The 23,641-nt window shown below is 35.3% G+C and overlaps 1 protein-coding gene across 1 annotated transcript in view; it reads left to right on the forward strand.

Annotated features, from left to right (window-relative positions):
• LOC129245344 (diacylglycerol kinase 1) overlaps positions 1-23,641 on the forward strand; it is a 293,249-nt gene that overhangs the window by 139,302 nt on the left and 130,306 nt on the right. Inside the window, exons 5-7 of the mRNA XM_054883446.1 lie at positions 19,163-19,361; positions 19,594-19,740; positions 19,909-20,094. Of these exons, the coding sequence (XP_054739421.1) occupies positions 19,163-19,361; positions 19,594-19,740; positions 19,909-20,094 (532 nt within the window). The remainder of the gene's footprint in view (positions 1-19,162; positions 19,362-19,593; positions 19,741-19,908; positions 20,095-23,641) is intronic.

Below are 23,641 nucleotides of genomic sequence, written 5' to 3' on the forward strand. Positions count from 1 at the left end.
GTATAGCTCTCTCTCTCTCCTTTTCCTCTACGTTATGTCTTGTTTGTCTCTTGCGGAACGAAAATGCCCAAAACGTTGCATGGCCTTGAAATTTTACTTTTAGTTGCACTTCAAAAAATTATTTTGAGTAATGGAAATCTAGATTTTGATATCTAAGCCTCACTACACTAAAGCTGTCCAATTCAATAAATATATTTTTCGCCACCTTGTACTAGGTTGTTCAATAAGTTATGCGGTTCGATAAGCAAAACACAATTTTATGGTTCTAAATACACTTTTTTATTCAGAATACAGTAGATTCTGTTTTTATGCGGTTTTGAAATAGTGCGGTTTTTTTTTTTAATTAAAAAATGCATGCCGACCTATCGGGAATTGTACATATAAACAAGATTCTAAACCAGCTAAGCAAAAACTCATCACAGATTACATCAGAAATGCTAACCCTACAAGTACGGAACCGCCTGCATCACCATCCAGATCAGACGTGTACATTTCCTCAAGTGACGGAAGTGATTTTACGCCAAATCCTAAACGAATGCGCAACATGCGGGTATTGTCTGATTCTATTTCTGACGATGTAAATTTATTTTTCGATTCTGACGTTTCTTAAATAAAGATATAATTTTCAAATACACAATTTTTTGTTTATGCGATTTTATTTAATTATTTCAGATTCATGCGGTCTATGGAACGTATCTATAGTTATAATATGGGACTAGTACCCTTTTTTTATGCGATTTTATTACATTATTTCAGATTTATGTGGTTCTTAGCATTTGAAACGTATCTATAGTTTTACTATAGAACTGGTAGCTTTTTTTTGCTGTTTTTTTTATGCTGTTTCTTGCGGAACCGCATAAAAACAGAATCTACTGTAGTCTCCCTGAGCATCAGTTGTTCCAACGAGATTCCAATTTATGAATTCCATCCCCGAAGTGAGAATCTGGAAAGTCTGCAAAATACGCCTCCAAAGCTGCAATGACCTCATCATTTGATGAAAACCGCTTTCCATATATGAGTTTTTTTAGGTCTGAAAACAGCTGAAAGTCGCAAGGGCTAAATTTGGTGAATACAGTGGATGCTCCAATAATTCTAACTTTAATTAATGGATTTTAGCCATTGTTAAAATGTTCTTGTAACACGGCACACTATCCTGCCGATAAATAATTTTTTTTCTTTTGCAAACTGGTTTTTTTTCATGACTTTTTTCCTTCACCTGGTCTAAGGGATTACAATAATGTTCCGAATTTATTGTTTTACCAGTACGAGTACTTTAAAAATTCTAATTAATGAGAAAATGAAAAACTATTTTCTGTTTTATAATAAGGGAATGTATTAGTAAAGTAATAATTACTATAAATGGTAGCATTCAGGTGTCTTGCTGGGGCAAATTAATTAAGCTCGTAAAATCACAGAATTCAACTCAACACAAAGGGGTTGAAAGTAAGTATTTACAATTTGCCTTAAAACTTTGCTTAGGTTAACTCATTTCGGTCAATTTAAGTGCCATAAAATTTCACAAAATATCACAAATTGGCCAGCATGAGAAACGAAACTAACTACAGGCATACACACATTAAAAAAAAGTATATATTCAACCGCACCTTTATGAGTACATAGCTGATCGACTTAAATCCGTTTAAACTTACCTCGTAAATGTTGGATATTTCACTTTTCATTCACCTTTTACTCAAAATACCTAATACTTGTTGGCGCTGGAATGCTATTTTGGAACACACCTGTTGGTTACTTTCGAAATATCGTGTATATTTGTACGTGCAAGTATCTGTATACAGAGTTGAATCACTGCTGGCAATGAATGAAAATTTCTTGCCAAAACAGGTGTTGAATGGCAAGAACAGGTGTGACACACATACTAATAAATACACATATGAACGCATATATACATAACCACATTTACCGCAAACATGTACGAACGAACCAAATTGAAAAATCCTTCAACAAACTAATTTATCTTTTACGGTAGCAGTGACGAGGCGAAGCAGGTAAACCAATATGTGCTGTGCAAGACTGAGTAAACGAGGTTTCAGGATTTTCACATTTACATGCATATGTATGTACACGGTCATGTGCAATTAACAGTGTGCATATGCATACATCTGCACGTGGTTGCCTCTGCATCAAAAATTGAACTTTTGGCAAATCAATACAACCAACGAACCGACCAAGAAGCCTGTGCCGGCCTACAGTGTTACGCGTGCATCAAAATACTTGATGTTTAAATTTAAAAAGTTATTAGGATTCCCTCTAAAAAATTTTTGTAAAAATGTAATGTAATGTAATACATTTTAGATATTCAAAGATAAGATAAGAGGTTTTAAAATCAACAATATTTTCCGAAAGTTTTTTCATATTTTTAGTTGAATACAACCTGCTGTAATATTATATAGCTGTTGTAAGTCTGTAGCCATTCTAAAAGCCTCAAGTATTTTCTAAATGGAACACTACTTTTGTTCTTCCATTTTTGTCAGTTAAAAGTACCGTTCTATGATACATATTGGTTATTTTAAGGAATTCGGTTATTACGAATATTGAATTCGGAGTTATTATTTTGTACAGAGGCAACACATATGATTTTGACTATTTACTTAATTTTTTTATTTTTTTATTTCAATTATTTTTGGTTTAAATTCGGTTATTCCATAACCAATAGTAGAATAATCTAAGTTTCAAACTTTATGCAAGATTTATAAAAATTCAACAAATTCTCGCCAAAAATTCAAAAATTTTAATTAGAATTTTCCAAACAAAAAAGGGTATGAAGCTTGTTTTGCTTCTTCAACTTGAGTGTAATGAAGTGCTAGGCTGAAATGGCTCAATATTTTAGTTGATTTTCTATACTTTTTTCCCGTCGATGTTTTGTATTTTCTGCGTATAAAAAATTTAATGCACTCATTTTATGAAGAAAAAGCGCGATACCTCGAAATTATCAAAAACCCGCGAAAATGCGAGTGACCTCAGACTTGATATACAAACATTTAACGGGTTTTAGACTGCGTGCCCAAAATTTTTCCAATAAGTTTAAGATTTTATTGGAAATTTTTCGAATTCTTATAAATCTCCTACGAAGAAGAAGAAGCCTACGAAGACCTATGTAAGATTATTGTGGTCAATGCTTCAGAATAAAATTATAAAAAATTTTAAATAATTAAAAAAATTACAAAATTTATAAGTTTTGACTATTTAAACTTGTCAATTATGAGGCCTTTATAATAATTTCGGCGGGCGCAATAAGCGAAGTAAAATATAATTAAGAATTATTTAGTAATTCGTAGTTAAGTATTTGAGTAATAAGAAGTAAAGGTAGAGAGCAGAATTTAATAATACTGATATAAGAAAGTAAGAGTGGCCATGCTTTTTATGCGAAACTATGATTTTAGCGGACGTCGTAACTGAATGGCTTGGAAGGGCATGCATAAAACAGGAAAATGATAGAAAAAGTTTTTTCGACAGGCAGTGGCAAACCTTCGATTGTATTTCTGACATGAAAAAACTTCTCATAAAAAATATCTGGTGTTTGGAGGCGGAATAAATCTGTAAAATAGATTCCTCCACTTATGGAACAACACCAAGATGCACGCCACTAATAGGTGGAAGCCTGGTCAAACACCCAAAAATGACGTAAGCGCTAATTATATATATATATAATTAAAAATTTTATTAAGAATGGGCGTAGCACCCAGGATTATTCTTCACTATCTTTAGAATTTTGATTTTAGAATTGATTTGCTGACTTACATAAAATTGAGAACACAAAGATTTTAAGAACGAAGCGTAAACCTCCCCCTTTTTAACATAAAATCGAACACCATGTTTCATCAAAATCAGATCGTATTCAACATCTACTCCCTCTTTCAGATTAATACTGGTCTAGGTAAAGCCAATATGTATAGTAAACCGAATTGCATCAAAGTAAGATAAATCATACCCGCCAAAAGCAGAGTAAGCGTCACAATGCGTGAATCTTTACATCTGAGGCTAGCCGCAGCTCTCAAATTTGGTGGGTGTCCTTATCGGGCATTGGCCGTTAAGTATGCAATCACCAGCTGAGAGCTTCCCTATTTTCGTCTGGCTAAGACTCAGATATCTCGGCTCTCCCTTTTTTGTTACCCAGATGGATACAGCAGGTTGAAACATTAGGTTAGGTTATGAGGTAATCGGTCCGCACGACCAACTTTTTTTACTCAATTTACCTCGGCAACCGGCTCTGATTTTAGCTAAGTCTGGTCAATTGCAAAGAAAGTGCTCAACTGTTTCTTCCTCTTTCTCATCTCTACTACAATATTCATGGGAGAAAACCCCTAGCCTCTAAAGAATTGTGACACAAGTCACGTTCTCGAGATATCATCTCTTGAGAGGCTAAGCAATTCCTTTGTCTTTTTCTTGTTTATTTGCGACCATAGTAGCCTAGCTGTTATATATGTATCTTCATTTCTCCATGACCTATTGGCCACTTGGATAATTTTGTTTTTTATTATTAGTTTACTCCTGGCCATAGGTATCCCAATGATACTTTTGTCACTGACCATTTGTAGAGCAGTACCCTAGCTAACTTATCGGCTTTACAGTTTCCCTCAATATCCTTGTTCCCCGGAACCCAAATATGGCTGATCTTGAAAACGATGCTCATATAATTTAGGGCTGCCCGGCATTTCTGTGCAACCTTTGATGTTAGTATAGCCGCATTTATTGATTTAAGGGTTTAATGAGGTTAAAACATTACGCGCCTGGTGAATTTCATCAGCACATTGAAGTAATTAACGTAATTAGTAATTACTAATTAATTTTAGCGTATGCAATTCAAGAAGCAATGAACTTTGTGGTGGAAAACAGATAGAGAGGCAGATTTGTATGTGTCTGCAGCGATAGCAAAGCTGCGCTCATGGCCTTACACAGCTTTCCAACCATTTCAAGGGTAGTTGAGTCCTGTAAATCCAGGTTCAACTATGTCGGTGGACATAATACCTTGATACTAGCATGGGTTCCGGGAGACGTGGATATCCGAGTAACGAGATCTCTGGCTCTTTTATTGAAATGGGCGCTGAGGCCAACTTCTTTGGCCCGGATCCCATTCTGCCCCTTTCTTCTGCAGCCATTAAAGCCACGGTTAGCAAACGGGTTACTTCAACCCACAAGCGAGCTTGGCAGGCTGAGAGGCTAGAGATGGGCAAAACTGAGACTACCTGTCATGTCCGACCGATTGTCGCAGATCTTCCTGTGATTAAGCAGATGATTACCCTGATGACGGTCCACTTTCTATGGGCGAACCACATGGAAAAGGTAGGCATCTCAGACAGTGCACTCAAGCCAGAATGTGAAGAGGAGGATGAGACGGCGGGCCACTTTCTGTGCGTCTGCCCAGTCATTGCACGAATCGGGCTTGTGGCACTGATGTGTTAAGAAGCCACCACCTTGGCTCCTTGTCGCCACAAAATCTTCTCAGATTTTTTCGAAGGCCAGGTAGATTTAAAGAAAATTAAAAACGGTGCAATACAAAGGACTTAATATTGTCTGAGTGCCTGTCCCGATGAAAACACAAAAAACAAAAAAAGTAATAACTTACAGTCATTGGTCATCATCCTCCTTTTTCTCCTCTGTTCGGTTTTTATTCTGTAATTTTCCTTCTGGTTTTCCTTTGTATGATATCAGAATGGACAAATTTAATTCTTTTTCCAAGTAGACCCTCGTTTGGGCATTCATTTCTCCTTTGCTAACTGAAAGTAAAGCAAGTTTTAATTTTCACCGAATTTATTATTTTCGAGCACAGCTTATTTGGCAACGTTACACTGTGCGGCGTAGTCATTCTATGTATGTTTTAATGACGAACGCTCCCTTGCCGCTGGCACTATTTTTGCTACAGCTGCCTTCTTATTTTCACCTTTCGCCAATGCCTCTAATCAACCGTAATAAATCTCTGAGCTATTTTAGCTGAGTTCAATGGCAATGAATATATTTGTACTGTGTTCGAAGTAATACTTACTTCATTGTGTTGTTGTACTTATTGTAGACGAATTGTAAATTTATGCTTGAACGCCTGGTCGATTTTGCTACAAGTGGCCACTTGTAGTTTGGTTACTTACGAAAATGTTTTGGCGCTGTATGTGTACATATACGCATACATTTACATTTATGTGATATACGTGAGCGGTAATGTACTAATGTGTTACTTAGCTATTTTTTCTTTCCATCTGCCAGAACTAGCACATGCTTTTGGTAGAATGGAATTTGATTTTTCTCATTTTTTAACTTTTGGCACCATTTACATTGTTTTTAGCGTTTCGATCTAAAGACGATTTTAGATCAGTGACTTAAATTTTGTTTTCATGCCGTAAATCAGAAGAAGGTCGACCTTTTCACTGTTTTTTATTTTTCTGTTTTTGTTTTAGTATGTTTTTGTTTCTCTACGTAGTCCTACCTCTATTTGTATTTGGAAATATTGCAATATGAAAATACATGGAAGCATTTGAGCGTTCCCAACTACACCACTCTAAAGCCTGTTTGCGGAAACAGGTTTGCCAAAGATCGAAACAAAGACAACACTCATCAACTTTTACCAAAACTATTTTTCATACGCAATATCAAACTTATTAAAGATTTCAGAAACGCGTCTTCCAAAAACCATTCAGCGAAGGAGATTTATATGGCACTGCTTACATCCGAAAAAGCAAAATACTGCAAACAGGCATGGAAGTTCATATTTACAGATGGCTCAAAAGCCCTAACCTCAACACCTTTTGCCTTTTGCTCCAAATATGCCCTGATTTAATTGTATAGTCTTTGTAATAAAAGAGGTAACACTACTGCCTTTTTGAAGTGACACTTCTTAGGCGTCGATGGACGAGCGAGAATGGAGAGTAAAATTTCAAGGCCATGCAACATTTTGAGCATTTTCGTTCCGCGAGTGAGAAAAAAGATATAACGTAGAGAAAAAAGAGAGAGAGAGCTATACCTTATATATATGTATCTTAGATACACTTAAGGCTAATTTTCCTGAGTTTTTCCTTGTGGTTGCTAATTTCTAGTGAGAAATAACACTGCCTACTTTTTGGCGCTTGTTTGTTGGTGCAAGCTTGAAGGAAATATATTTTTGGGGCCTACTTTTTGGCGTTATATTTCCTTGGTGCCTAACGTCCTAAATCGTTTTTTGGTCCCAACTTTTTTGGCGTTTTTTTTAGTGCTTAATTTATGACGCTTATTTACTTTACTTGTGAAGCTCACCCCTGATCTGCCCTTTTTGGTTTCCAGAGTTGCGGTTTTATCGGTTATGAAGGCCATAGAGCAAATTGGAAACTGAACTTCTAGAAAGAGATGATTTCGTCGTAACTAAGGAGCTGTAGCTCTACATTCATTTACGTTTAACCTATCTGATGTTCGTAGGAGCATATTAGTGTGCACTTTAGCGCCGCCGAGAAAAAAAAACGGGGCTCGTTTCTAAAGAAAAGGATATGGGCCCTCTCTTCACAAATTATGTTGACTTTTTTAAATTTGTTGTATATAGCAAATGTTTTAAATATTCCATCCCTTGTTTTTCGAAGGCCATTGGTAAAATATTTGTATATCAATATGACCCAATGCTAATCCAATGGAAAATAAAAATCTTGGATGAAAATGGAAATATATAATGGAAATAATATTTTGCTTAGTTCACCCTACAATATTACAATAGCCTGTATTCTTAAACTAATAACAGAGCTGCCTAAAAATATGTAGCATATACGGACGACCATTGCATGCTACCGTTATATGCAGAATTAGTCAATTCTATGCCGCATATTTTTTGGCTTACTGTTTACACATTTAAAACTTTCGAAGCTGTGCCAATTTCGGAGTACATTGTAATTAAGATTGACATTTAAGGCAGGACCGAACCGAACTTCAGCCAATTTCAACAAAATCCGCACCGATTGAGAACCGAACATATTAAAAGAACCAAGTAATAAACGAGCGTTGATTTTTTACAAATCTATCAGTTTTCTTAAAAAAGCGTAAAGACGGCCGCTCTATAGTTAAAAGCGATTATTCATAAGACTATCTGAATATGGAAAAAAAAAATCCAAAGATAGAGAACCTACGTGTGCCACTTGCGAATTATTTTCCAACGAATTTATATTTAGCTAAGACTATGAAATATATAATAAAAATACGACTTGCTAACAGTAAGCAGGCTCAGGCATCAGCGTCTATTCTGACTGACCAAATGGCTGCTGGATGTTTCAGAAAAGGGCGATTAGATTTAGAAAAAAATCTTGTTGAGATTAAATATTGAACAACTAAAAATAAATAAATAATTGGCGCGTACACTTCTGTTAGGTGCTTGGCCGAGCTCCTCCTCCTATTTGTGGTGTGCGTGTTCATGTTGTTCCACAAATGGAGGGACCTACAGTTTCAAGCCGATTCCGAACGGCAGATATTTTTATGAGGAGCTTTTTCATGGCAGAAATACACTCGGAGGTTTGACATTGCCTGCCAAGGGGCGACCGCTATTAGAAAAATGTTTTTATTAATTTAGCTTTCACCGAGATTCGAACCAATGATCTCTCTGTGAATTCCGAATGGTAATTACGCACCAACCCATTCGGCCCCTGAAATGCCAAAAATAAAATATTCCCTTCCGTTTTACATACATAAATTCTCAATTCGAATAAGTCTACAAAGTATTGCGAGTAGCACAACGGACTTAATTTATTTTTCGCCTAAATGTGTCAGTATTCGCAGCCACTCCCATCTACCTGCCTACCAAATTTAGTTTGAATTTAATTAATAACATTTTCTTCACCACATTTAAATAACAACTTTGCTTACCAACAAAGCCCACCAGGCATTTTTCCTTTCCTCTGCCAGCTAGCGATAAATAAGAATTCTTGCTATACACACTAAATTAAAAACTACTAAATAATGGAAAAAAATATATTAAATTAAATTCTCAACTGAGCCACCACTTTAAGCAACTTATGTGCTCAGCAGCCATTCCTCTACACCTCCACTGCTCTCTAACTTTCGCACGCCGACCTACTCAATCAAAAGGTTTTGCGCAATCAACTTTGCTATTTGCAGTCAAGCATAAATTTGTAAACTTTATGATTTATTGGCAGAAGTGATTAGTTTGCTTTCACCATCAAGCATATCCAGCCTCCTATCTACAGCTTGCCAATCAATGCTGCTTTGGCAACGCAAACAACGCACTTAAAGTTGGGAAATATGTTTGTAAGTATTTTTGTATATTTGTACTTAGACGTTGCAGTTGAAGTGCAATGTGAAGTACAACTTTAAGCAATACGACAGATATTCACTACGAAGCGAATTAATTATTTCAAATCCAATAGAAATATAGTATACGTTAATATCTACTAAAATAATAGACTAACGTGTACCATCTCGAAAGGCTAAGACCCAGCTTATGAGGGAAGTATCCTTTCACTGATACGGTTTGAAATAGGTACAGTTAAATACTGCACACAACTTTCCACAATTTAAAGTCTCAGCTAAAATAATTCAAATAAATATTTGAACCGCAACTACCTTGTCTCGAGCTACTCAACGCCACGTAAATATCGCCTCCAAACTCAATCAAGTGCACGCACTTGATTGCTTTCAGGGTAGCTACGTACATACGCCAGGCCACAAGCCTTTAACATACTGACCAAGATACACAATCTGCTTCCATATTTGCCTGTCGGCAACCATGGCGACCGCAAACCAATAAGCGTATGGTTGCTCCATATACCTGCTCGTGGAAATACTCAACTACAAGTATACTCACATGCTTATGCTGGATTTGTGGCTCGTGCTCACACATACTTGTGCTCAATGAGAGCTGACAGCTTTAATAATAATATTAGTGTAGGGCATGTAATCATAGCAGATTGAGTCCGAACTGCTTGCCACAAATTTTTTTATTGCCATATGAATATTATCCAAAAATTTGTGATTTATTCAGCATTATAATATATTCTAAGCACCTTTTAAAATTGTAGAACATCCTGGCAATGGTGAAATTGAATGGCTCTTGGCTTTGGCCCGCATTCTTAACAAGTTCAGTCCTCGCATGTACATACAAGTATATAGCCATTACCCAGTTATAAACCGACATCAGTCGTAATGGACGCATGAAATAAACAATTTTCGATAACCTAGCACGTAAGGACCTCCAAAGGTTTACAGTGACTTTTGCAAACAACTGTCGCTTTTTCAGGCTCCATGACGTTCAGAAAGACATATCATCCGTCTTGTCATGCGAACTAAATAAAGTTTTATCCCACTTCTCAACGACTTGCCATGCATGACAACCAAAAAACTATTCAACCTCTACAACACTTAAAAAACACGACACATTTTGGAATTTCCTAGGATAATATTATTTAAAATAATAAATAATATATTTTAAAACTATTTGAAAACCTTTTTCGGTCCTTCCCCCTAGATATATGACGTTCAGCAAGACATGTCATGCACGCCTTAATATTAAATATATTTTTTTATTAATAACTTTGGTTTATTACTTCAAAATATAAAAGCAAAATAATCAACAAACTTACACTTTGAAATAAAGCTTCGTGTTATCGCATGCATTTTACTCGAGCTTATTTGTGGTATTTTTCTTCATTGTTTAGGTTAAGTCAGGTTGAGTGGCTGGCATTCGACACACTTAGGCCTGAATAGTCCCACTGGAGCTCGTCTTTTTCGCTTCTGAGTCTTCTCAAAACCAATCATTTAATCATTTTTTGTGGCATTTGTTTTTGTTCATCGTTCATTTCATTGGAGCTCGTCATCTACACTCCTGAATCTTCTCTGAACCAACCTGCGGATTTAATAAATTTTTGTCAATTTCAGCAACCCTATTTATGTAACCTTTTTAATGCTGTCAACAAAGGCGAATCCGGCTTCCTCTTCTTCAATTTCTTGATAGCTTCAACAAAATTCATTATATTGTACCCCCCGTTTATTTGCATGCCTTCCAATTAGACAATGCCCTGTTAGTTAGTAACACCATCGCATTTCTCATATCCTGTCTCCTAAGATTCTGTAGGGTTTTCTGCGGCCCTTGCCGAAAATCGGCACGAATTGGTTGCACACTATGCACGGCTTGCAGTTTTTTCTGAATGAAATTACTTTTTAAATGAATAAAATTATTTACTACTTCTTCACAGCACTTAATTTGCGCCACAGCTTGCCAAACCAAGCCACAGATACTCGTATGCTACTTGACATGCCATAGAGAAATTACTTTCAACTTCTAAGGGAGTGATGGCTATCAAGACTTAATTTTTGGCAAGCAATCAGGAAAGTCGAGTTGAAACAAATATATATTTCTCGCACTTTCTTCCTTTTGTAGCAAATTTTTTAAAAGAGTCATGACTTCCTTGATGCCATTGCAGGCGAAGAACAATTTCCCTACTGGGTAGCTTGTCTCACAAATAAGTAGTTGCGATTGTGTATGCATAGATATGCTTGCCCCAATGTGGTTCTGCTTGTGGCCTGTGTCCATGGTTGCAGTGCGTGGCAAGTGGTAAGTGGCACAATGAATTTTCCGCTTCATTTACTTATATTCTAATTAATGACTGCAAGAAAATTATAATTGTGATTGTAGTTGTAAGCCATATAAGCGCTATGGCATTTTCTCAATTTCACATTAACGTCATTCATTTGACTTTACTGGACGCTTATGAATCCAACTAACTTTTATATAACTCTAAATGTGGAGAGAATTTATGTATTGATGTATGTATCTATGTATGCTCCTAAACCGACAAACATAACTATGGAATTTAGCGATATATAAGCTTCTTGGCAACCCAATAATTGAATTTGTTGCCAACTAATTTCAAGTATACTCGTGGCTTTATTTTTTCTTCAAACCTTCGCCTAAGTAAAAAGGCATTACATAAAACTTTCTACTACTTTCCCCTATGCTTGCTTCTCTTTTCTCATTACAATAAGTAAATATTCATAACTTTTTCGCAGCACTCAATCAAATTCCAGCCCTGTTGATTTCGTTGTTTTATTTACATTCTATGTATATCTAATACAAAAATTAAGATGCTTTCCATTTCAATTCAACCGGGCTATTCGGGTCATGTTCTTCGATTTCGCTGTAACTTAAATATGTTGCTCTCTGGTCAAAAAAATGGGACACGTATTTTTTTGTTCGCCCGAAAAAAATTTTTTTCAAGAGTTATCGGCAATTTTGTTTTTCGGCTCAAACTCGATTTTTTTTAATTATATAAGAAAAATTTTTTTTTAATGCCCATAACTTAGTAAAAAATAAACCGATTTTAATAATTCTGGGTTCAAAATGATCGTAATTACTTACACGAGCGACTTCATGTAGAAACAATTGCAAAAAAGTAGTTGAAAATTTTTTTTTTAGCAAAAAAGAAAAAAAAATGAAATTTTTTCGAAATTCAATATTTCAAAAAGTGTATTTTTGTTTTTTTTTATAACTTTCTCCAAATCAAAAGGACATCTCAAACTTTAATTGAGCTGAATGCTCAGTAGCTAAAATGAGTTGTTTTCGAGTAATGAATTTTTGAGTAAAAAACCTGTTTCGCTCTCTTTGTTTTTTGCAAAATAAAACATTTTCAACTACATTTTTGCAATTGCTTCTACATGAAGTCGCTCGTGTAGGTAATTACAATTATTTTGAACCCACAATCATTCAAATCGGCTTATTTTTGACTAAGTTATGAGTAATTAAAAAAAATTTTCTTATATAGATTCTTTCCATTTCAATTCGAAAGGGCTATTCGGGACATGTTCTTAGATTTCGATGTAACTCAAATATGTTGCTCTCTGGTCAAAACATATTTTTTTGTTCGCCCGAAAAAATTTTTTTTCAAGCTTTATCGGCAATTTTGTTTTTCGGCTCAAAATCGATTTTTTTTAAATAATATAAGAACATTTTTTTTTTAAATGCTCATAACTTAGTCAAAACTGAACCGATTTTAATAATTTTGGATTCAAAATGATCGTCATTACTTACACAAGCGATTTCATGTAGAAACAGTTAATTGTTTAACAAAAAATTGAGTTTTCCAGTTTTTATAGGTATATTTTATTCTTAAAAAATTTAAAAATATAACAGTGGTAAAACGAGCTGAAGTTGTTTCACTTTAAAAATTCAATACAAAGATTGGAAACATGGCATATACACAATTATAAATTTTTTTCCACATTTTTTTTTTTTTTTCAATTTAATTTTTATTGCTTCCCGATAAGAAAGTCGCATCTAGTAAAATTAAATAAACCAGAAGTTTAAAGTGTAAATTGTGTTAAATATGTTAATGGCTAAAGGAACTACCATAGTAACGGTACAGACGAGTACAGTTGTATGATAAAGAAAACAAAACTGGATTACCCTGGCATTTTGTGGATTTTCATCCCGCCATTTAAATGGTAGTTGAAAAATAATAAATGAATAAACGAATTCAAAATGGTCCGGTACCATTCGCCCATGACGGTTATCGCGTTTCCTTTCTGGTAAATACGCGTCCTGCAGAAGTACTTCAACAATATTCACGTGCTCTACTGGGTTTCACGAATTCTACCGACAACGTACGGGAACGCAAAAAAGTGCCAACGTTAAAACTATGAACTCGTCTATTATTGAATGCCTTGAAATATTAATTCAGCAGAAATCAACTGCTGCAAAATTAAACTCTCTATTGACTCTGACATACATTTACGTGGAAATGCACAGATGTGACTATTTAAGTGTGCCATAGAGCTTGTGAATGTGTTTCACTAGAATAGGTTAAAGCGGTGATTTTCGAAAATTACTGTATTTAAATGCGACCAATTATTTTTTATTTAAACGATTCAAGTAGACATGTAATGGTTCCCTAGAGTGTTTATAAAAATGTTAACTATCATTTCCTCTATTTATTAGTTTTTGACATGGAGATTACATGGAGAATGAAAAAATATATTATTTTAATATACTTAATAGTAAAACCAAATAAATTCTGGCATTTATTAGAGAACTTTGAATATTTGAATAATAACTTTTGTAAGAAATAAATAGATTTTCATTTTGAATACAAGCGCACTTGAAACTCATGTGGTATTTTTTATCCTTTCGATTTGTTAAAATCTGAATTAAGTTATGAATTAATCAACTTCCAAAAGCTAAATACATTATTTGACTTGAATACGGACCAGTTAGGATCATATGCATATATGATTTTTTTTAAACATATCTCGATCTCAGTGCCACTTAGACCTCCCATTTTATTAAAATCCTTTTTATTTTCAACAAACAAGTGTATGCCCAAAATATGAGACAAATCGCATGATTAAGGGGGGCTCCCCCTTGGTCTAGAGTGCGAAAATTTAGGATGTTTTCCAGGAATTTTTTTTTTAATAAAAAAAATGAAAAACGATATTTAAATTTTTTAGACTTTTTATTTAACTTCTTTTACATATAAAAATGAAAAAAAAATTTTTTTAATTTTAATAATTTTACAAATGGCGCTGAAGTTGGCCCTCCCGAAAAATTGCATGACTGTAGCTATGTTCCGTACTAGAATACAAAAAAAAACAAAACATTTGACAAAATGGCGCGGTTTTGAATTTGACACTCTAAAAATCGAGTTCTGTTTTTGAGTTTTTTTAATAAAAAAATACGAAATAATCGAAATAATAATATGACTCTAGTACGGGCAATAGCCATTATAACAACATATTAAAATTTCAGACGTTTTGGTTGAATCGTTTTTTTTTTTGTTTTTTTGACAACACCAGGCCAAAAAAAGTTGTTTCGAGATAAATGAGTTTCAAGCTTGAGCTACAGGAGCACGCAGACCGCTCTCTACCTAGTTAATGGGCCGTATAAGCTTTGATATTCGGAATTTCCGCAAGAAAATTTCACAGTACATTCTAAGGATACTATACTTTCGAAATATTGAAAACCCAAAAAATCGATTGTTTGAAATTTCTAGATCACCGAGTCAACTTAATACCATTTTTCAAACCATCTTGACGCCAGCGCCTCCTAGAGGGCAATATTGTATACAAATATTTCACAACTATACAGTGAGTCAAAAGAGTATTGGCACGCTCGAAAAATCAAAGTTCTCAATGCTAAAACTTTTCTTCTAATGAAAGTATAAAAAATAGAAAATGGTATTTTCTAAATGTACTTATTTATTACGTATCTGAACCAAAAAAAATTAATTTCGACTTAGGCTTATAAGCTCAAACTTGAAAGGTAAAATAAGCCACAAATTCACATCAGAAAAGTATTGGCACAGGTAGCGTAATCAGCTTCCTCCATTTCAGCTGTAGCGCGCTAATGCTTGGGGGTCCTCCTTTAGACTGAATAACGACCTGCAACGTCTTATCATACTATTTACCAGATTTGAAGTTTCGGAAGGTGTTATTTTATTCCATTCAGCAATTATTGCCTATTTGACGTTATGTGGGGAGATCGTTTCGTCCGTTCCAGAAGATGCCACACATGCTCCATAGGATTTAAGTCCGGCGATTGGGGGATATTTTAAGCTGTTTGCAATGGTATATCAACCACTCCTGCACAAGATAAGACGAATGTTTTGGGTCATTATCTTGTTGAAATTGTCAAGTTGTCCCATTAAGCCCCAATTTTTTGACACTTGGACGTAAATTTTCTTTAAGAATGTCGCGATACACATGCTTATCCATTGTTTCATCTATGAACACGAGCTTTCCGTTACCAGAGGCCGCGAAACACCCCCAAACCATCACATTTCCTCCACCGTGTTTAACTGCTTTGAGCAGGTTGTTTTCCGGACGCTCTTCATTTAGCTTTCACCAAATCTTTTGTGCTCCATCTGATCCAAATAAATTGAATTTTGGTTCATCACTAAATATGGTGGTATTCCAAATAGCGTCGGGCGTATTTAAATGCTGTTTAGCAAACTCTAGCCTCTTTTTCTTATTTACCTTCGCAATGAAGGGTTTGCGTCGAGGAACCCGGCCATGATGCCCAGCCTTATATAAGGCATTTTGAACAGTTTGGGGGTTGAAATTGATTCCAAATGAATTTTGCAGAGTCTCGCACAATTTGACAGCCGAAGTTTTTGAATTTTGTGCCGCCGTGGACACCACAATTCGCTCCTGTCGTTCAGTTAATTTTTTTGGGCGGCCAGTTCTGCTCTCCGAAGCTATTTAGCCAGTATTGCATTAATTCATAACAATGTTTCGAACGCTAGACCATGATTTATCGACAAGTTTGACAATTTCGTGATAGGATTTTCTTCAAAATACAGTTTTATCATTAATTGACGTAGTTCTAGGTAAATTTCAGCACCTCGGCCCATTTTGGTCTATGTCCGTTGAAATCGCGATCAAAAGTGATTGCGACCGTATGCAAATCCTAAAACGTACTAATAAGTAAAATACAAGAGTGAAAATAACGGAAGTTTACCGTTACGGCGCCAAAAGCATAAGCTAACATAAAGAATGTGCCAATACTTCTTTGATGTGAATTTGTGCCTTATTTTACCTTTCAAGTTTGAGCTTGTCGCCTATGTCGATATTAATTTTGTTTTTGTTCAGATACGTAATAAATAAATAATATACATTTAGAAAATACCGTTTTCTATGTTTTATACTTTCATTAGAAGAAAAGTTATAGCACTGAGAACTTTGATTTTTCGAGTGTGTCAACAATTTTTTGACTCACTCTATACAATCCGGTTAATTTGATTAGAGGCAACAAGTTTCATGAAATAAAATGGTTACTAAATCAATTGTATTTGGTCGAGTAGTCCAAGGTTTTCTGATAATTCAAATGAAGACTGTACTTTGCTCGCAAATAAACATGCATCGAAATATTATTCCATCTAAAGGTATTTCGCAACAGTTAAGCTTCAGCAGCTGTAATACTGTGATTGATTTATTTGTGTACTTGAATAGAGGGACTAACCAAATAAGCAAAAATAATAAGAAATAGAATTTTTTTTTACATTTATTATTTAAAGCTTAATAGGTTTTGCTACGACCTAGTTTCTAAATAACTTCGTAAATACGTTGATGAATAGATCTATACAAATTCTCCAGATAACCTGTTGCGCACAAACGAATATCATCTCATAACTGACCGACAATCAATCCTTTTTGTTATCTAGCAGAAATTTTTTTTATGCACGTTAAGTTACAGATTTTATATAGTAATGTTCCATACTCAGTTTTTAATTTTCTCATAATTTTGGTTTTTAAAGAACTTTACAATTCCAAAGGTGAAAACGTAAACAGAGGTATCCATAGCGTATATTTTATTTCAAAAGGGCAAAGACGAGGAAAAAAAACGGCATTTAAGTGTAAATAACTGCATACACAAATATATTTATATATGTAATATATATGCACAATATCTATGCACAATTCCTCAGCATATATAATATTATATCTGATGCAATTAAAGCCCCTTCTGATGGCAACCAGCTGGGCATTTCCGACATTAGAAATGCATAGACAAATTTCATATCAATTGCCACTTCTTGAGACAATTCTCTTCACTTGTTCTGCTCGGGAACTTAAATTTTGCGACGTTATTTTCATGTACCTTCTCACAAAACCAATTTCATGTTTAATGAACTGCTTAAATGTTATCTAACCAAAATTGTAAAAATTCAGAAGTATTTTCACATTCTCGTGAGGGTTTTACGCTTAACCAAAATATTGTGTCACATTTTTTAAACTATAATTAGTTTATATATGAAAATATTTTACTGTGGGTGTATATTTACATATTTATATTAAGTTTTTTTATATTTTACTTGAAATAAATTAAATAAATTAAAAAAAAGTATACCGAAAATATTAAAAAGTAGAAAATAACATTCAAATAAAAAAACATGTACGACGTTTACACAAATGGGCTTAAAGCAGCAAATAAGTTTTCAAATAATCGGTTTTGGTTTCAAAATTGTAACACTAATAATTACAAATATTTTATGAGACTATAAATAGAAAAGCTGGGGCGCATGCAATAGAATTGAAGTGGTATAATTCATAAACAATTCCATTAGATTCAATTTACCATAACTTCATAGACTATTAAAAACTCAAACCATAATTCGCGCATTGAAATTTTATATCATCAATTTAAATCTTAATTTCTATTGAGCAACTAAAAATTTAGATCGATTTTAAGAGATCGGGGTTGGATGTACATATATCAATTTTTATATCAATTTAAATCTAGTACGTGAACCTCATTTTTCATTTTAAATCTCATACATTGTCCGCAATTGAAATTTTACAATAAAAACTATGCTTACTATTGTATTACTAGAATTACTTTAGATTCTGTGAGTCTATTAGTTTTTCTCAGTTTCTATTTTTCAATCCATTTATTAGAAAGGACGTATATTAAATTGATTTTTTTTTTTTTTGCTTTTTTATATTTTTCACTTCAATAAGCAATCTTTTATTTTATCATTCCTAATATGAACCATGGCGGCCGCCGTAGCCGAATGGGTTGGTGCGTGATTACCATTCGGAATTCACAGAGAGGTCGTTGGTTCGAACCTCGGTGAAAGCAAAATTAATAAAAACATTTTTCTAATAGCGGTCGCCCCTCGGCAGGCAATGGCAAACCTCCGAGTGTACTTCTGCCATGAAAAAGCTCCTCATAAAAATATCTGCCGTTCGGAGTCGGCTTGAAACTGTAGGTCCCTCCATTTGTGGAACAACATCAAGACGCACACCACAAATAGGAGGAGGAGCTCGGCCAAACACCTAACAGAAGTGTACGCGCCAATTATTTTTTTTTTTTTTTTTAATATGAACCAAATATTCTTCCTCACTTTTGAATTTTTCAAGCCCAAGAGTATCACGAAAAATATATCCTGCGTCTCAACTGAAAAGGTGCTCTGTTTTGAACATCTTTTCGAAACAAAGCGTCATAAGTTATTAATATTATTTTTTAATATTTAAATTTTTCACACTTTTTCCCCCACTCTATACTCAAGAGATTAAAGAAATATCATTCGTCGTCATCTATCTATATCGAATATCATTTTCTTCTACTAAAAACAAAACCGAAAAAAAGTTAAATGCGACATATCTATAAAATGAGCTTTTGCCTTTGTCCTTAACCCATTCGATTTCTTCCAATTGATTTCTCATGCGTCTACTTTTTAAATTTTTATATTTGCAGGACATTGATTGGGATGGTTTTCGTCGCTTTCTCGATGCCTTTCTCGACTGTGAGACACCAGTCGATTTGGCCAAACATCTATTTGTTTCCTTCCTCAAGCCGAATGTCACACAGTCCCAGCTGCATGGCAAGGCGCTCAATCAAATGGCAGCTATTAGCAGCACGACGGCTTGTGCGGCCGTCACAGCGCACACAAAGGGTAAGCAAGAGATGGTGAAAGAGTGAGCAAGCGAGAGAGAGGTGGAGGGGTGCAGGCGAAAAAAACGAAAGCACAAGCAATTGCCTCCCCTTTACTGTCCTTTGCAACTGCCGTTGGTGTCGCTTTCAATTTCTTGCATTTCATCCAATTTTGCGCTTAATCGTTTTCGTTTTTGCTTTTATTATTTTTTTTTTTTTGTTGTTTTGTTGTCTCTTGCGAACTTCCAATCAAGGCTCCATACCTAATATCAATAGCATTGCTGAAATTGCAGCGCCAACAGCGAGTGAACCGCGCAATACTTTCGTTGAGAAGATTCATGGCATCACCGATAAGCTGCATTCGTTGAGTGGTCATTTGACACATGACCCCAGCAAAACGGGTGAGTAGTTAAAATGAAGAAAAAAAAATAAAACAGAAATTGTGGTTAGTGAAATTTTTTGAGTATTTTATTTAAAAAGCCTTTGTGCTTTATTCTAACTCAATTGAATTTATTCTCATTCTTTAAGGTATAATAAATTAATTATTTCTCCTTTACGTTGCATTGCAGGCAGCGTTCATCCGATGGTCACTGTTACGCCCAGTCCACTTGCCAGTGGCCCATCAATATTCCAAAGCAGCGCTGCGGCTCGTCGCTCTGTTGACTCGAGTCCATCGCATTCGCAAGCAAATCATTCGCAGATGTCACGCAACTCATCAAAAAAGAGCAACAATTCAGTTAATTGTAAAATCGATAGTGAGTATACGTACTATTCGACCTCATATATCCCAATAAACATTTAAGGTTGTGTTCAATTTGTGTTGACATCGAAAACAAATATGTTTCTGCTGATGAGCCTCAAAGGTGCTTCCAATTTGTATGGTATTAATTTCAGGGCAGTTCTCTCAATTCACCACCAACATCTCACTTTATTACAAGGGGAATTTAGAAAGACGTACCTAAATTTTGTTTTAAAATAAAACGTGTAAAAATTTTGCTTCTTTCGATCTTTCAAAATACGACTCTTAACAATTAAAGTTTATGTGAAAAATTACATAATTTAAATGTCCACCATGAGCCTATCTACTGGTAAAATCCGCCAAACAATTTATTGATAAACGCCTAATTGCTGAGAACGTAGAGATATCGATGTTGAAGGCTGTTGAGCAACACTTTGCGCTACAGTAGCAACATTTTCAACAGAACGTTCAATTTTTGGTCTACCAGTCCTTTATTCCTCGATGAAACAAGTCTCTTGAAAATTGTTCACCAACTTTTGAACTGTCAACTCATTCGGACAAGTATGTCCACCAAAAATATTACGGATTTTTCGATATTTTTTTTAAAGGTCGACTATATTTTTAATAAGTTTGAATAATTTGAACGCGTTAATCAATCGTGTAAAACTTTATATCAGTCTACTTGACAAATGTCAAGTCTTGGAGTTATTCCCTAATGAGATATAGGCGTCACTTTTGAAAGATCCTTTATTTTTGATCTACTAAAAGCATGTTAAACTTTCGGTCCAATATATTTCGAGGTCAGTTTACGTACCTTTCACAATTTATCTTCTTCTTCTTAATTGGCGCGAAAACCGCTTATGCGAGTTTGGCCGAGTTTAGCAAAGCGCGCCAGTCGTTTCTTTCTCGTGCTAACCGGCGCCCATTGAAAACACCAAATGAATCCATGTCCTTCTTCACCTGAGCTTTCCAACGCAGAGGAGACCTTCATCTTCTTCTGCTACCACCAGCTGGTACCGCATCGAATACTTCCAGAGCCGGAGCATTTCTATCCATTCGGATGACATGATCCAGCCAACGTAGACGCTAGATCTTTATTCGCTCGTACGTCCGTCGCTTAAGATATTCGCCATCACCAACGTGCAAAGATCCAAAACTCTTCCACAGAATCTTTGTCTCGAACACACACACATACACACTTCATTGGATATTGTCATAGTCCACGCTTCTGCGCCATATGTTAGGACTATGATTTGTGTTCTGTATATTCGTTAGGCTGCCACATGTGTGATAAAGTTTTATCTCCATTACCTAATACCTTGTAAAAGTTACGGCGTCTTGAGTAAATTTAAATTTACAAAATGTATTTAAATTTGCTTTAAAAATGGGTTCAAGGTGTAAAAACTGCATACATATTAGGAAACTGTTTCGGTAATGATGCTCTAACGAAAACAGCCGTTTACGTCATTGTTCTGGCATGAATGCTTCAGAAGAGATTATGAATCCAACGAACATAGTGGCAGACCGTCGACATCGAAAACTGATACAAACATCATAAATTGAAAGAAAAGTTAATCAATAATCACAAATTAACCATCAGTAAGCTGATCGAGGACTTGAGCAATCCAGACATCAAGCGAGTAAGTGGAGAGCTCCGAATGAACTAAGACCAAAGAAATCACGCCGTTTTCCTATTGTACACCACAAATTTTCGTCAGAAAGTCAGACAGTTAATAAAGACTATTGTTTGGGCGTTCTGAGAAAAAAAACTCATGGATTTTGCATCATGATAACGCTCCGTCGCACAGAGCCATAGATATTCGTGAATTTTTTACTAAGAACGAAACGAGTATCTGCCAACAGCCATTGAATTCTTCTGATATAACTCGCTGCAATTTTTTCCGTTTGATTGAGTCTAGACACCACTACGCTAAGGTAATAGAAAAATCCAAGGCTTTGCAATTGAAAGGTAATCGACGATAATACCACTTTTGAGGAATGAACTTGTATTTTGAATTTTCTGAATAGATTCCGGAAACTTTTTGATCAAGGTGGGATTTCTTAAAAAGATCGAGAAATATGTGAGATAAATACTTGTTGGGATGTATTATACATATTATTATGAGCGGTGTAACATCTGACAAGTTATCGCTTATATGTGCGGTAAGTTACCGGATTCCAGTGAACATAATATAAGTACATAGGAAAAAACAAATAAATTGGAAGGCGGTTCAAAGCTTGACTGTTGACAATTGACAAGTGATAGCTGAATGATTTTTGACAAATTCGAAATACGATGTTATTGATTATAGGTAAACGGAATAAAAATGACAACACTTGTTTACCCCAAGACTGTTAGCTCCTTTAATTCAGACAAGAACCAGAGAGCTGATAGATTACGCCCGGTAGAGTTACAGCAAGGCGCGATTTAATTATACCAGATCTTGTTTAAATATCCAAGAGTGTGCAGGAGAGCACAAGTAGTTTTCATCCCAAAAATAGGAAGAAAGGACCACCCTCTGGCCAAGTCCTTCACACCGATTAGTCTCACCTTCTTTGTATTGAAAGTAATGAAGCAATGAATGAATTGATAATGAAATCAGATCACACGCTCTCTAAACAACACCTCATCATTGAAACCAACAGGCGTACCAGGCAGGAAGGTCTACCGAGACTGCTCTATGTCAGGTGCTCTGTACTGCCTGTGAGAAATCAAAACTCTATGCCTTCCTTAATATCGAGAAAGCTTTGAACAAGGCTTCTACTTCGGGAATATGTCGCGTACTAGAGAAGAAGAACGTGCAGAGGCCTATCTGCAAGAGAAAAGTCTTGTGCCAGGAATAAATGAAATTAACATAGACGGGGTGGTTATTGAAAGTTTAATAATACTAGAAAAGACATGCTGGCACAATCTTGTCCAAAGCAACGAAGGCTCTCATAGTCTGCAGAGGTTTAGCAGGAAAATCCTGAAGATACAGCCTAAGAATCTTAAGATGGATGTACATCATGATAATTATCATGTAAGTCGCTTTTTCAATTCTAACAAAGAGTCAGCGCTAAGCATATGTGTACATTACGAGTACGATGCGAGCCTGCCCTACAGCTGTGGTGGAGGTGATGTTCGAGCTGATACCGCTTCACATAGTTATTCAGCAATCATGCAGCAAGTATGCAAGCTTTACTAAGGAAAATTTTGGTAAAGGGAAAGTGATCTGATCCAGGAACTTGAATCGATGAGCCTGCGACTCCTTCTTGCCAGCTACCCAGGTATGATATCAATAAAGTTATTAAATTTGAGAAGAAGCTCAGAATTGAACTAGACGATAAAGTAAACTAGAGTACACCTAAACTTCACAGGTGCGAATCAAAGCAATTTGAACATGCTTGGAACGCACAATTGCATCGGACTTCTATGGGTCCCAGAACACAGAGGTATAAGTGGGAGCGAAGTAGTGGATGTATTGGCTAGAGAGGCTACGGCGTCGCTATTAATAGGGCATAAGCCCTTCTTTGCTATTGAAGCACACACCAACAAGGTGAAGCTTACAACTGAAGAGCTAAGC

This window comes from Anastrepha obliqua, chromosome 4, assembly GCF_027943255.1.
Source record: "Anastrepha obliqua isolate idAnaObli1 chromosome 4, idAnaObli1_1.0, whole genome shotgun sequence".
NCBI lineage: Eukaryota > Metazoa > Arthropoda > Insecta > Diptera > Tephritidae > Anastrepha > Anastrepha obliqua.